This window comes from Pavona decussata, unplaced genomic scaffold (genome assembly GCF_977016875.1).
Source record: "Pavona decussata unplaced genomic scaffold, jaPavDecu1.1 SCAFFOLD_84, whole genome shotgun sequence".
In the NCBI taxonomy this organism is placed as follows: Eukaryota; Metazoa; Cnidaria; class Anthozoa; order Scleractinia; family Agariciidae; genus Pavona; species Pavona decussata.
The window spans coordinates 2073574-2086165 of NW_028145502.1; the positions used below are offsets into that span (position 1 = coordinate 2073574).

Genomic DNA, 12592 nt, shown 5'->3' on the forward strand with positions numbered 1-12592 from the left:
AATTGGCGTTCTTTTGGATAGTTTTGGCGGGAAAATCATGCACGGTCCGCCAGAAATCTCCACAAACCCTTGAATCTGAGCTTGCTCAGTTTGGCGACGTTTTGCGCTTGATCTGAGAAGTCAGAAGGACAAATTATTCTTCGTCTTCATCTTCCCGTGTATGTTATCAGTCTAAACAGCGAGAAAATAGCCCACAAACTCACCAACCTCCAAAAGAGCAGTTTGTTTTCGGAACATCTGTTCCTTTGGATTTTGTTCCACACATTATTATATTCTGCATGGTCTTCCAAAACCGTAATAGAGAGCAACTCAAATAGTTCCAGTAGAACACGCCCATGTCCATACAAATGGCGTACTTCTCGATGCTTCATTAGCAACAACCAACTTGACTTGCTTTTGGTGATCAACACTTCAGTAAAGATATACAAAAAACCCGAAAACAAGGCGATGTGACTTGCATTAAAAGTTTTCGCCAATTGTACTAGAAAAATTGATTTACCACTTCCATAGTCATGGCATTCTACAGAATTTTGCCTAAAATTTATCGCCCTTATTCACTGTAGTAGGCACACTCGTTTATCTTTTATTTTCCTTTATTGTCAAAGAAACATTTTCCAACACAATTCTTACTTGCTACTTACATTTCCTACTTCTGGAAGTTAAATTCCTTGTTTGTAATTAAATATTAACAGTTGGCACACTGCTCAGACCCATAGCAGGTTGTAAGGTTCGGTTCATCCTTACTTCTTAAAAAAAGGTTTAGAAATTGAAATAACGAGTTAGAGCTGCTATCAGTTAAGTGTCGAAATTAATTAATTCGCGTTTACTTTGGTTTTGAACTTACTACGCTCTGTGATTGGTTAACAAAACTCGCGCCACTTTTTCAACCAATGAGAGACAAAATCGAAACCAATCGTGACTTGCTCTCGCGCGTTTTCCCGCCCATTGTGCTGTTTGGCGTGGTGCTGGGAGTGTTTGGCGCGAATTCCTGCGCTTGGCGCCGGCTCATTGTGCTGTTTGGCGCGTCTTCCCGCGCTTGGTGCCGGCTCATTCTGCTGTTTGAGTCTGTTGTGATTGGCCAGAGTAAGTACTGTGGTTTTGGTTTTACGACACTCAGCTGATAACCGCTCTATGTGAAATAAGTAGCTTCCTAATTCTCTTTTCCATCCGAGTTCAACATAAAATACATCATTTGTTCTTTGCTTTTGAGTTTATGTGGAAACTATTCTGTCAAATATAACCAATCAGATGAAATTAAAGTGTGGACATCGAAAAAAAAAAACAGACCAGTTTCTCCCTGTGGTACTGTTTAATATGCTAAATAATGTCGTTCTAACCTTACGTTTTCGTTTGTGTATGAAATCCAAGAGTGTAACCATTCAAATGAAAGTTTACTGAGTACTTTCTTGTGGTACAGTTCATTATGCCATACAAGGTGGCTTTAACTTTCGAGACTGTATATAAAACCATTCAAATGAAAGCTACTGATCAGTGCTTTCCTGTGGTGCTGTTTATTATGTTGTACAAGGTGGTTCTGTCTTTTAAGTCTGTGGATGAAATCCTAAAGTGTGACCATTTAAATGAAAGCTACTGAGCAGTGCTTTCCTGTGGTGCTGTTCATTACGTCGTACAAGGTAGTTCTAATTTTTGAGTCTGTGGATGAAATCATAAAGCAACCACTAGATTAGTAACTTCAGTAGATTAAAGGTGATATTTTCCATAAAAATATAACATATCGCTTTTATAAAGTCAAATTAAAAATATAGAAATTCGTGTGTTGGAAAGTTGTGAACTTTGAGTTATTGTAATGACATGCTTTGGCGAATATCCACAGTAACTATAACATTCTCATTATTAAAACGCTGGCCTTAAGATTACATTAATAAGATTTCCCTTGGCCTCACGTAATCAGTTTTCCTTTCAAAAACAAAATAGTTCTTAATCCCAGACAGCTAGAATATGTTACAAATGATGCAGTTTCACGTATATTTTGGAGGGAGAATGAATCGGGAAAAAGTTGGCTTACTTAGAACCGGCAATCAAGACTGGATTACAAGAACATTGAAATAAAAACAGTTCTTCAAAGTCTTTTTCAGGGAAGGAGATGAGTTAAAAGAGTTAAGATTCTGGTCTGGGAAATACTTTTTTTTGTCTAAAAGTTGAAAAGATTACTTCTCTCCGTCAACTTTGTTTGATAAAAAAGACGCAGAGACCCAATACTTTAGGATCGGGTTGCCGGTGTCGCAAAAGCAGCGCCGCGTTCGGTAATTTTCGTTGCTGTGTCTTGATTGGAGAATAAGAATCGGAGATTTTTCGGGAAACCGACCGGTGGCGGTAAAATAAATCCAACACTTCTTAGCTACAATATTTCAGTCTTACAGTAGGGTAACCATTGCACCAGAAAACAATAGGGAAATGTTTTCTGAATAGTAATTACTTGATTGAACAAAACAACTTAGTTTACATCTAAAGAGTTATAGCTCTTTATCTTCTTTTGCCCGTTTCATGATGGCTTACTCCTTACCCGCACCATGGAAACTTTCTCTTATTGAATCGTCTTTCATATGTAACCCTCAATTTATTTAAGCCACTTTGCATTCACGACGGAGACCTGGGTCTGTTATCCGGGTGGCGAGATCTTGACTTCGACTGGGGTTGCGCCTTTTGGTACCACTCCCACGCGTGCTTTGCAATCTCGGTAGACAGCTTGACAAATTCATTGAACTTTACTCGCAGCCCTTCCAATCTTTGCTTTTGTCCAAATATGGTGACCTCGAAGGAAGTGTCCATGTAAAGCTGTTCAATATTCGTTGAGGTGACATTCGTTTCGAACGAAATCGCGTGAATTTGAAACAAGTCGCTGTACATAAACTGCTCTGCTTGCTTCATCAATCGCAAGCTTCGCTCCGGTTTTCTCCGAGATGCTACAGCAGCTTCGTAACCTGCGCATGTCTTATTTGCTTTCGAGCTGATGAATCTGCAAACATTATGACAAGCAGTCTCGGTTGCCAGGCAATGTTCCATGACAAAATGCTGGCAGAGGTCTACAGGTGTAGCGCTGGCTCGCTTTGTGTCATGTTTTCTTTCGGAGCCGTTAAATGGCGTTTTGAGCCCCATATCCGATAGACAGGTCGTAAGAGAGCTAGCACAGACCTTATTTCCTGCACAGATAGAGCAGTCTCGCTTGATCGTTTTTACGCATTCTCGTCTCAGTCGCTGGACATCTCTTTTAGCTGATCTGAGTTGCGACATTTCTTTTTCCAGCATCGCCACCACCTGCTTTGAAGCCATACGCGTTAACTGCAAAAAAAAAAAAAATAAAAAAATAACCAATATAGTTTTACACTACATCACTTATTTTTACAGGGAACTGCTTTGTAGACTTCAATCTATGGGCTCTCTGATTGGCTTAAAAAAAGCATACTCTATCAGAGTAACAACAAGGTATTTTCGCTCTTTTTGAGCGCGTTCTTCGATGCAAAACAGCGCATGGGCGTTTTAATTCTCTGCAGACAAAAGTGAAGCCGCTAAGTAAGGTATTTTCTGACTTTACTTTAATGTCTATGTTATATTACAAGGCATATAAAAAACGAAGCCCTCTTACTCAGTTTTTGTAATTTCAAAATGCATAGCCGTAAATTCAAAAGTCCTACGTTTAGCACCGCTAATAATCTTAAGCATTTTGCCGTTCATGTATTCCTTTGTTCAAACGTCCAACGAGTGAATTTCTTACCTTGGACAAACCGTTCTCAAAGACAACCACAGCGTTAAACTGCGTATCGTTGCGGTTTGAGCTGTAGTTGGTCGTGATATGAACATTGATTTTGAATGACTTGTTGACGTCAGTGGTGAGATAGAGTTGAAAAGAATCACGGGTAACGAGCATGCGCACTTCTTCAAATATGCCAAACAGTCGAGCGTAGCCATCAACCCGTGCCTGTAGAGAAACGAGAACGTATGTGCTTGGTTAGGCCGGCGATCATGCACAAAGCGAGTCATGCAGGCTAGTCTCTACACTTGTGCTTGTTTGCATCTTACCAACCTTTGCCCATTTGTTCAGATGACCATTACACGAAGATGAAAATGTCAACTCAGTTTAAAATCAAAAGTAAAGCTTTTCAGAGCCAAGACGACAAAAGATTTTTAGACATTTTTTGTCTGTAAGAAAAGGAACCAAGCAAATCTTTGGCTAGCGATTAGTCGCCAGTTGGCTCGAGTGTATAAATGGGTATAAAAAAGATACTGAACGGACTAACATAAAATATATGTTCTAAGTGACCTTAAATGTCGTTCTAAATTTGGGTTACCCAATAATCTAATGACAACAGCCAAGAACGATTAGCAGTTGATGAGTATTAAAACGCTCGCTCACTCAACTCGTATGAGCACATTTTTTTTTTCTGTTTCACTGTGATAATTTCTTTCATCACCTCTCCTTATTCTCTCTCATCAACTCTCATTTGCTATTGAAGGGGTTAAATTCTTGTCAACGTTTTGTCGTTTCTTGTTTTCGTTTGAATTAGACTCAGAAAGAGAGGTTAAAACACAAGATGCCATTTACCTTCACAAAAGGAACTGGGTCCAAGCGAGCTTTGAGAAAAAGTTTAGGGTTGTATTGACGATTGAAACTGGATGACAATAAGGACGTGAAGTCATCGAGTGTTGGCGAAGCCTCGTCTGACGTGATCATCGCGTCAATCAGAAACTGAGTGTAAAAAAAAGACAAAATAAAAACTAAAATTCACCATAAAAACTGGCTGATAAGCCGAACGTTTTGAAAGGTGGAAACTGTTGAAAATTTTCATGGATAAAAATCCATTTCAGCTTATCCCTCATTTGATATTCCGCGCGAATTCTTGATGTCACTGACAAGCAATCCGTTTCCAGGCTTAGCACCCACTGGTGAGAGGAGCGCGAGATAGAAGTACAAGTTGGCTGTCAAACAAACCTCTCTTGGAAGCAGGGAAATGGCTCCAGTAGTTTCAATTCCCATTACGCTCATCTTCCCCTTTAGAATGAATCCCGGTTCTAGAACAGGTCCACCAAATTCACGAAGGTCATGAGTCCTTCTGGATACTGACATCTGAGGAGAAGCGATACGTATAGAGGATAAATTCAACAATCTATGACTTAAATATTGAAGAGGATAGGAATTTTATTAAAAACTGTGATCAGCTCGTCCTTTAAGGAGTGGTGACCGCTGATGGAAAGAAAACCAAATGCAGTTTTTGCGCGATTAGTAACCAAGTTTTCGCCAAATGAAGGTTGCCCTTTGAACATCTATTTCGTAAATGCGGTACTTGGTCACGAACAACGTAGGATATGCTACACTATTTTTTAAAGTTACATTTCTTTTAGGGTTAAACGCGAACTAATTTATTAGAAATTTCCTATAAATCCTAACGTAACTTGACTCTAACCTCTAACACTAAACCTCTAAATAAAAACGGCTATCCTGGCTAATATTGCAATTATAAACCTTGATAATTCAAACGAAACGAGGTTTCGCAGTATAAGTTCGAAAACTATTGACCACGATTGGTTTCTATATGGCCTGAACTAACTCTAATGCTCTTCATTTTGCCGTGGAGTGTTTTTTCGCTCACTTATTTTGGTGCAGACCTCTAGTTGGTTCGATAAGGCTAAACTCACAGAAATGAATCAAGAGAAAGAAGAGCCACTAGTAGCTTTTATTGCAGTGTGTGACTAAATTTCACTCATCGAAAACTTTATCCGGTGAAGATTTAAGTGGGAATGTTTTGCACGATTTTTGCAAACTAAAGGTTCTGGATAAAAAGTCATGCTTATTTTTACACTCTGTAAATTAGATTTCTTCTGAAAATATATTGCGTTTGTACCTGGAGACCTTCAGGAAATCCTATTGTTGCCATAGCGCCCGGCAGTTTGTTCTGAATGTTCCAAACTTCCAGAAGTTTCTGTAAGCTAACAGGAGAAAGCGTCCCATAGAAGAAGTGATCAGAGGACACGTCTGAGAATCCCAAGTAGAGATGACCAGTGACACAATCTTGCTGTAAAGAAAAGCGATAAAAAAAATGAAAACTGGGAGTAAGAAAAGGGAGGCAATAAATTCTATCAGAAATGCTTGCTTTATGAAACGTTTATAGAGACATTCAAGGTTGACCAAGAAACCCACTGATTGGTTAAAAAGAAGCTACTTGTTTATCTGTTATTTTGATTGCCGCTGGTCTGAATATGTAGCGTGATTCTGTCACTCACCCTGGAGTCGTTTTCGCCGTTGTCACGAGTTGCGTGACAATTTTTGCCGAGCTGAAGATCGGCTTCTCCTCTTATACTGCTCCTCTGTGATTGGTTGGTTGGCAATGACACTCTGGCGTAAAAGAAAAGAGACATGATAATTTCATAGGAGAATTACTAAGACATCAAGAACAAATTATATAACAAGATAAAATTATTTTATCTCCTCAGAGATGAAAGGAAAACTATCGATCCATCGGGGGTAGGATACGCTGACCAGTTTAAGACCAGGCGCAAATCAAGAGAGATTTTTGCAACGGCTTCTGCGCACTTTATGGAATCCATGTTCAGTCTAAAACATCCAACATATTTCAAACCTAATTTGGTTCCAACCTTTTGACTCCATGGATAACTTTCTTTAGTACGTGATAATGTGCTCATTCAAATGAAAGCTACTAAGAAGTGATGTGGTCTACAAGTTGATTCTAACTTTTGGTGTTGTAACCACATCAAAAACGCATGCGATGTTGAGTAATGAAAACACCGGACAATTGCATTTTTATTCCTGTGGATGACTTGCCGGCGTTCCAATATACTACTTCAATTACTCCCAATTTTGAGTTTTGCCGCTCCTGGGTATGAAAATACTAATTAAACTATCGTATGTATTCTCACCCAAGCCTTAGGTTCCGCATAGTCAAGTAATCTATCCCAAACGCGTTGCGCCATACAGACTCGGTTACAAAGCTTCCTTCAAGCAATGACTCATGACCCAAGTAAGTCAGCTGACCACTAAATGGCAGGCTCTTGGAGCGTTGTTCACTACTGTACAAACTACCATCAACAGAAATTTTCATATGAGACAAAGGCGTGATCCGCGGGAATGGAGTCTAAAGGAAAAGTAAATGAAAGGTTAGCGCGATGAACCTAAAACATTGTCACTGAGGAGTAAAAGATACGTTAGCGCTACAAGGAAAGTGAAATCAGATTCTCCGTGTTGGGTAAGCGACCCCGTGATCTTAGTGAGGTAAGGGAAATGGTCTTAAAACGTTTGTTCGAAGAGGACCCACCTTGTCTGGTGTAGGGTGATTATCAAAGACACCACCTTTCTCATGAGCAGTAGATTGTAGCGCAAAATTTTATGGACTTTAAAATTTGAGTTGACACAGAAATATTAAGCTAGTAAGAGTTTGCATTGCTTGATAAACAAGAAAAGTGAACTTTGAATCCCATTGTCTTTTTTTTACTGCTGGATGGAGGGGTGGCTATGCAATAAGGACACCATCTTTTGAGATTGAGGAAGGGGGATGCAGGCAGAGACCACCGTCTATTCTGTGGTTTGGTGGGTCCTGTTCGAGTATAGTAGTTTTGACCACTTCCCTAATAAGAATAAGCTGTGTTATTTTGCCCGCTTTCACTGTTGGTTCGCCTGTGGTTTAGCGATTACCACGTCTGCCTTGAATGCAGGAGACCGGGCTTCGAGTCCTCGTCGGCGAACCACATTTTCGCATAGTACGTTATGTATTGCTTTTACACGTTCACTTACATAGGAAAAGCCTGTGTGGTGCAACCGATGGGTTACAATTCGAGGTCTACTACGGAGCCTTTTATCAAGATCCATGTTCTCTTCACAGTTATCCAAATATTTCTTATGGTGCAATTTGATAGAATTTGTGTAAGCATCAATTTTATCTTAGGTGATCAATCCTTTTATTCTCAGGCTATAACAGACTTTTTATTTCCAACCACCGAGTTTAATTTAGTGCACTTCAATTATCTTACCCTCATTTTCATCTCTACTCTGTCAAACGACGATAGTCTTCCTCTAGAAGCATTGTGGAAATGCCAGGTAAGCGTGATATCTTTCCAGTTTGTTGAGGCTTTCACTGTGAACTCGCTTCCTCGACCAAATAGAGCCTATATGTTAAAAAATAAATAAATAAATAACAAAAGAAACAAACAAATCATTCGACTAATTTATTCTTGTTTTTCGATTGGTTGGACAATCGGTTGGTTAGTTAGTTGGTTGGTTGGTTAGTTGGTTGGTTGGTTGGTTGGTTGGTTGGTTGGTTGGTTGGTTGGTTGGTTGGTTGGTTGATTGATTGATTGATTGATTGATTGATTGATTGATTGATTGATTGATTGATTGATTGATTGACTTTTCGCTTTTACTCTTTCACACGTAATTTCAATTGTATTTGATCTTGCATTTACTTTGTCTCAAAATCCTATGACATTTTTTGTGACGTACACGACAGTCGTAAGCGAGTTTTAGGTTTGATTTACCCGAAACAATTCGTGTCGTAGGCTTGTCGTAAGCTTGTCGCATGCGACAAAGTCGTACCGTGTAAATCACCCTTATAAGTACAGAAGCAAACTTCATTCTTCCTAACTCACCTGAAACAGTTGATACACTTGACTGCTGTTGTCTGTTTCTGAGGGAATTTTCTCTCTGGTTACCAGGCTCAAACCCCATGGAACAGCGTCTGCAAATGCGAGGTTCAGTGGTTTCTGCTCAAACTGACCATATGGAGTCTTGGTTAGATCCAAGGCGTTCGTGGATAATGTAATTCCAGCCTGTTAAGGATTGAAACAATTCAGTTTACGTTTGTAGTTTTATACCATAGCTAACTCTCTCTGTCTCAACCTCTGAATAGCAAGTCTTCTAAGCACACACTATGTAACGGGCATTTTTCCTCTTAAGATGTGAGAATTTGGTATTGTTTTAAAATGATAAACTGACAGGAATTTTAAAATATATACCACAATAACCACAATTTTGTGCTGGTGAGAAAATGTTTGTGAAAATTCAGTCTTTAAGCATAAACCGGGGGTAGAAAACTAGAGCCTTTTTCTTCACGATCTGAAAAAGAATATACGCACCAGTTTAATCAATTCATAACCAATTAGCAGCCAAAAACTCAAATCAACTGTGACTTCCTCGTACACGTTGTTTTTAAAATCTATTTGGTCAGAATGCGTTGTTTTGTCTACAAACAGTGCTGGGACTGGTTACTCTAGCTTTGGTATAAAACTCCACTGTCACACGATTTATTATAAAAAATTAAACAGTTTTCAACTTACGATGGAGCCACCGGATGAATTCTTCAAAAAGTTGAAATGGGGAATAGTGAGTCCAGAGAACATCTTCAGCGCCTGATTCATCGTTACATGGGGGCTTGTAATTCCCACTAAAAGTACGTCACGACGGTTCAACTTCCCGCCAAAAAACTCAAGTGTAACCGGAAGTGCACCCGCACCAAAGTATGTCTGCCCGGAAAACTTTACTATCAAGTCTTTCGTGATGTAGGCTTCCATAACTGGTTTCATCAGTCGAAGTTCAAACAAGTTTGTCTTTCTAATCGCGCCAACAAGCACATTTGATGGTGTTGCTTTGACAAAGTCAGGTTCAATGTTGGTAACATCGAGTGGTGTGTCGGAAAAGCCACTGATTTTTACAGTTCCGTCGGAAAGGGTTTCCACTGTTAGACTGAAAACAGTTCCACAGAGATTGTACTCTCCTTTTGCAACGAAAGACCCATGACCAGATTGCAAACGGTAGAAAAATTCTGCGTTTCTAAGAACGATCTTCTCATGTACTTTGTACTTTTCCGCTGACCCAAGAGGAATCACTATCGTATCCACGCTCGAATTCCGCGTTGAAATTGTCAATCCGGGAACTGTTAAACTGCGCGGCCGCTGGAGATTGGGAAGGAGTGGAGTCTTGTAATAAAAGCTCCACTCACGAACGAGGTTGTTGAATGGAAGCGAGGCTGCGAAGCAATACGTGGACAGTTCAATTGATTGCGACGATAACAGCGTCCGACCACTATGTATCTCTGACTTTACGTTTCTCAAAAGGTTCAATATTTCCTTGTTTTTGATTTTAACCTTTTTACGTATTTGGGACAATATTAAGCTTGAATATGAGATCACCTCCCTACATCCGGGGTAATTCCTGTTCAGCGGCCTAATAATGGCTTCAGGTACCTCTGTAAAAAGGAGAAACAACTTAGTTAGTTTGATCAGGTATTTTGTGGCTGACAGGGCTAGAAGCACTTGTTGAAATAATCGAGTCACTTCATTAAAACGTAACTCAACATTTGAAATTATTTAAAATTATTTCTTTTTTTAATTAAAAGTGGTGTTATTCGAGCCATCAGTTTTACATCGCGTTTATACATTTTCATACTTGACAATCCTCGGAGTGCAAAAATCTGGAGACGTCTAGAAATCTTTGCATTGTAAGAATGTCATTTTCCACAATGTCTGAATACTCTCCGAAAATCACCCGAAGGCGTTCGGAAGGCGTTCCCGACGTCTCTTGGTTAGAACAGCATTTACCTACCATGTACTGTGAAATTTGATTGGTTGATTTCTGACCAATTACGATACTCGTTAAATATATATCAATTTGATTGCTCTGTTTTACGTTTTCCGATCGAGAACAGCTCAAATAAGAACACGAAATCCACTTCTTATTTTATTTTCCTTTTTGACATCTCGAAAATAACGAAATTAATGAAAGAAAACGGTAGGTATTTCCAGGGAGATTTGATGCTCTAACCGGGAGACCGAGAGATTTGATGAAAAACGTGGAGACTCCCGGAAAAACCGGGAGAGTTGGCAGGTCTGCATTTTACCGGTATTGTTTGACCCGATGTCATTGAGTAAGAAAACCTTATATGGCCACCTGAAAAGTTTTGAAATGTGTTTTGTTGTTCACTACTTAAACAAACTGAATAGTTATCGTAAGTGCCAGGGACCCTACATGTTGCTTACAGTGGACCACCCAGCTGACTTACACTGAAATTTATGATCAGTTAACTGCGCCTTTCAATTGCACGTTTATTTTTGTATCACAAAATGTTAACCCTTGAAGCCCCAAATAGTTACCAGCATCTAAATTCTCCTTACAATATCACTACTTAATCAAACATAAAAGTTATGAGAATCAATTAAATGATCACCAAAGATGAAATGGCTTGAATATGAAACGAATTCTACAACCTAATACCATAAGAAATGTATATAGAACAGCAAGCTAGGGGGAAATGCAAGTTGATATTACAAAGCGTACGGGTAACAAAAACTGGCAATAATCGTAACATTTATTCTAATTTCCTGAACACTGCAACGAAAATTTCTTTAAATAATTTGTCGTAAGCTTACCAATGTTTTCCTGCTGGCACTCTGGTCGTGGACTGGTTTTATTTCCTTTAAGATGAAAACAAGAAAGCAAACATCATTATAGAAACCGGCCGTGACGTCACACAGTGTGAAATGCGAGCGGTTTCCCCGGATTTAAGCATGCTCTAATGGCTTGTTGCTGTTTCAGCATAACATCAATATAGCGATTGACCTTGGGTTTTGTTTTAACCTAGTCACAACAAAACTCAGGATGAATTCTCCCTTTGAAAGTTCAAAGGGAAAGGGTTGTTTGTTCGCTCATACTCAGCCCCAAACGCCCCGCGTGGATGCTTGTTATGTGAATTTAAGGTTTTACCAGGATGGCTCGGTTCAAGATGGGGCGAACATTGTAACTGCAACTTGGCGACTGTGTACTTGTATTCAACCTTTCTTTTGTCAGTCCCTTATATTGTTTTATTTTAAAAACCAACGATTTGGATGTTGCATATAAATTAGATATTTTCTTTTTTCACCTTAGTTAAAATTACAATCTGCAATATCTACAAGATGGTGCCCACTCCCAACCCCCATGCGAAGACAATAAAGTTTGTCGTTTGAAACTTTATTTTCCTCTCTAATGTTGCGGGTTTTTTGACCAAAGAAATTCTGTAGAGGGGGGGAGGGGTAGTGGAAGGTATGGCTAAAGTCACTTACCGATAACCAAGCAATCTCCAGCGTCGAAGTCCAGAGCAGAACAATTTGGAACTATTGCGTCAGCCAAGGTCCCAAGCCTTTTACGCAGAAAACGGAACTCTTTTGAGCATGTGCGGGCCTGGAGCACGTCACACTCGTCTTTACACAAGACCCGCGGTCTGGGATTCTTACCGATCTGGCATGGTCGGAAGAGATTATAGCAGAGGGCTTTTACCAGCGAATTCTTGCAAGATGGATGCATGTAGTCTGTTAATATTGAAGATGCCATAAGGATACGCTGCTCTGATTCCTTTTGTGATTTGTTATGAGGGATGAAGACTTTGGCATCATGAGAAATGTATTTTGAGCAGATGCTTCCAATGTATGGCTTGCAACTTCCACTGTAAACAAATCATAAAAAATGCGTTGAAATTAATTGATAAAAAAGTGTACATTCTTTTTCTCTTTACTATTGAAAGATATGCGTTTCTGTTTGGTTTTTGATTGTAATAGAGAGGTTTTGCAATCGAGTGACGTGTTGAAAGTAATTTGC

The 12592-nt window shown here is 39.4% G+C and overlaps 1 protein-coding gene across 1 annotated transcript in view; it reads right to left on the reverse strand.

Moving 5' to 3' along the window:
* Positions 1-575: 575 nt before the first annotated feature.
* LOC146475390 (uncharacterized) overlaps positions 576-12592 on the reverse strand; it is a 43112-nt gene continuing 31095 nt past the window's right edge. Inside the window, exons 6-17 of the mRNA XM_085115800.1 lie at positions 12061-12440; positions 11389-11433; positions 9301-10208; positions 8614-8793; positions 7999-8133; positions 6892-7106; positions 6238-6349; positions 5859-6029; positions 4949-5083; positions 4562-4705; positions 3734-3937; positions 576-3300 (exon numbers count right to left, since the gene is read on the reverse strand). Of these exons, the coding sequence (XP_084971926.1) occupies positions 2599-3300; positions 3734-3937; positions 4562-4705; positions 4949-5083; positions 5859-6029; positions 6238-6349; positions 6892-7106; positions 7999-8133; positions 8614-8793; positions 9301-10208; positions 11389-11433; positions 12061-12440 (3331 nt within the window). The 3' untranslated portion in view covers positions 576-2598. The remainder of the gene's footprint in view (positions 3301-3733; positions 3938-4561; positions 4706-4948; positions 5084-5858; positions 6030-6237; positions 6350-6891; positions 7107-7998; positions 8134-8613; positions 8794-9300; positions 10209-11388; positions 11434-12060; positions 12441-12592) is intronic.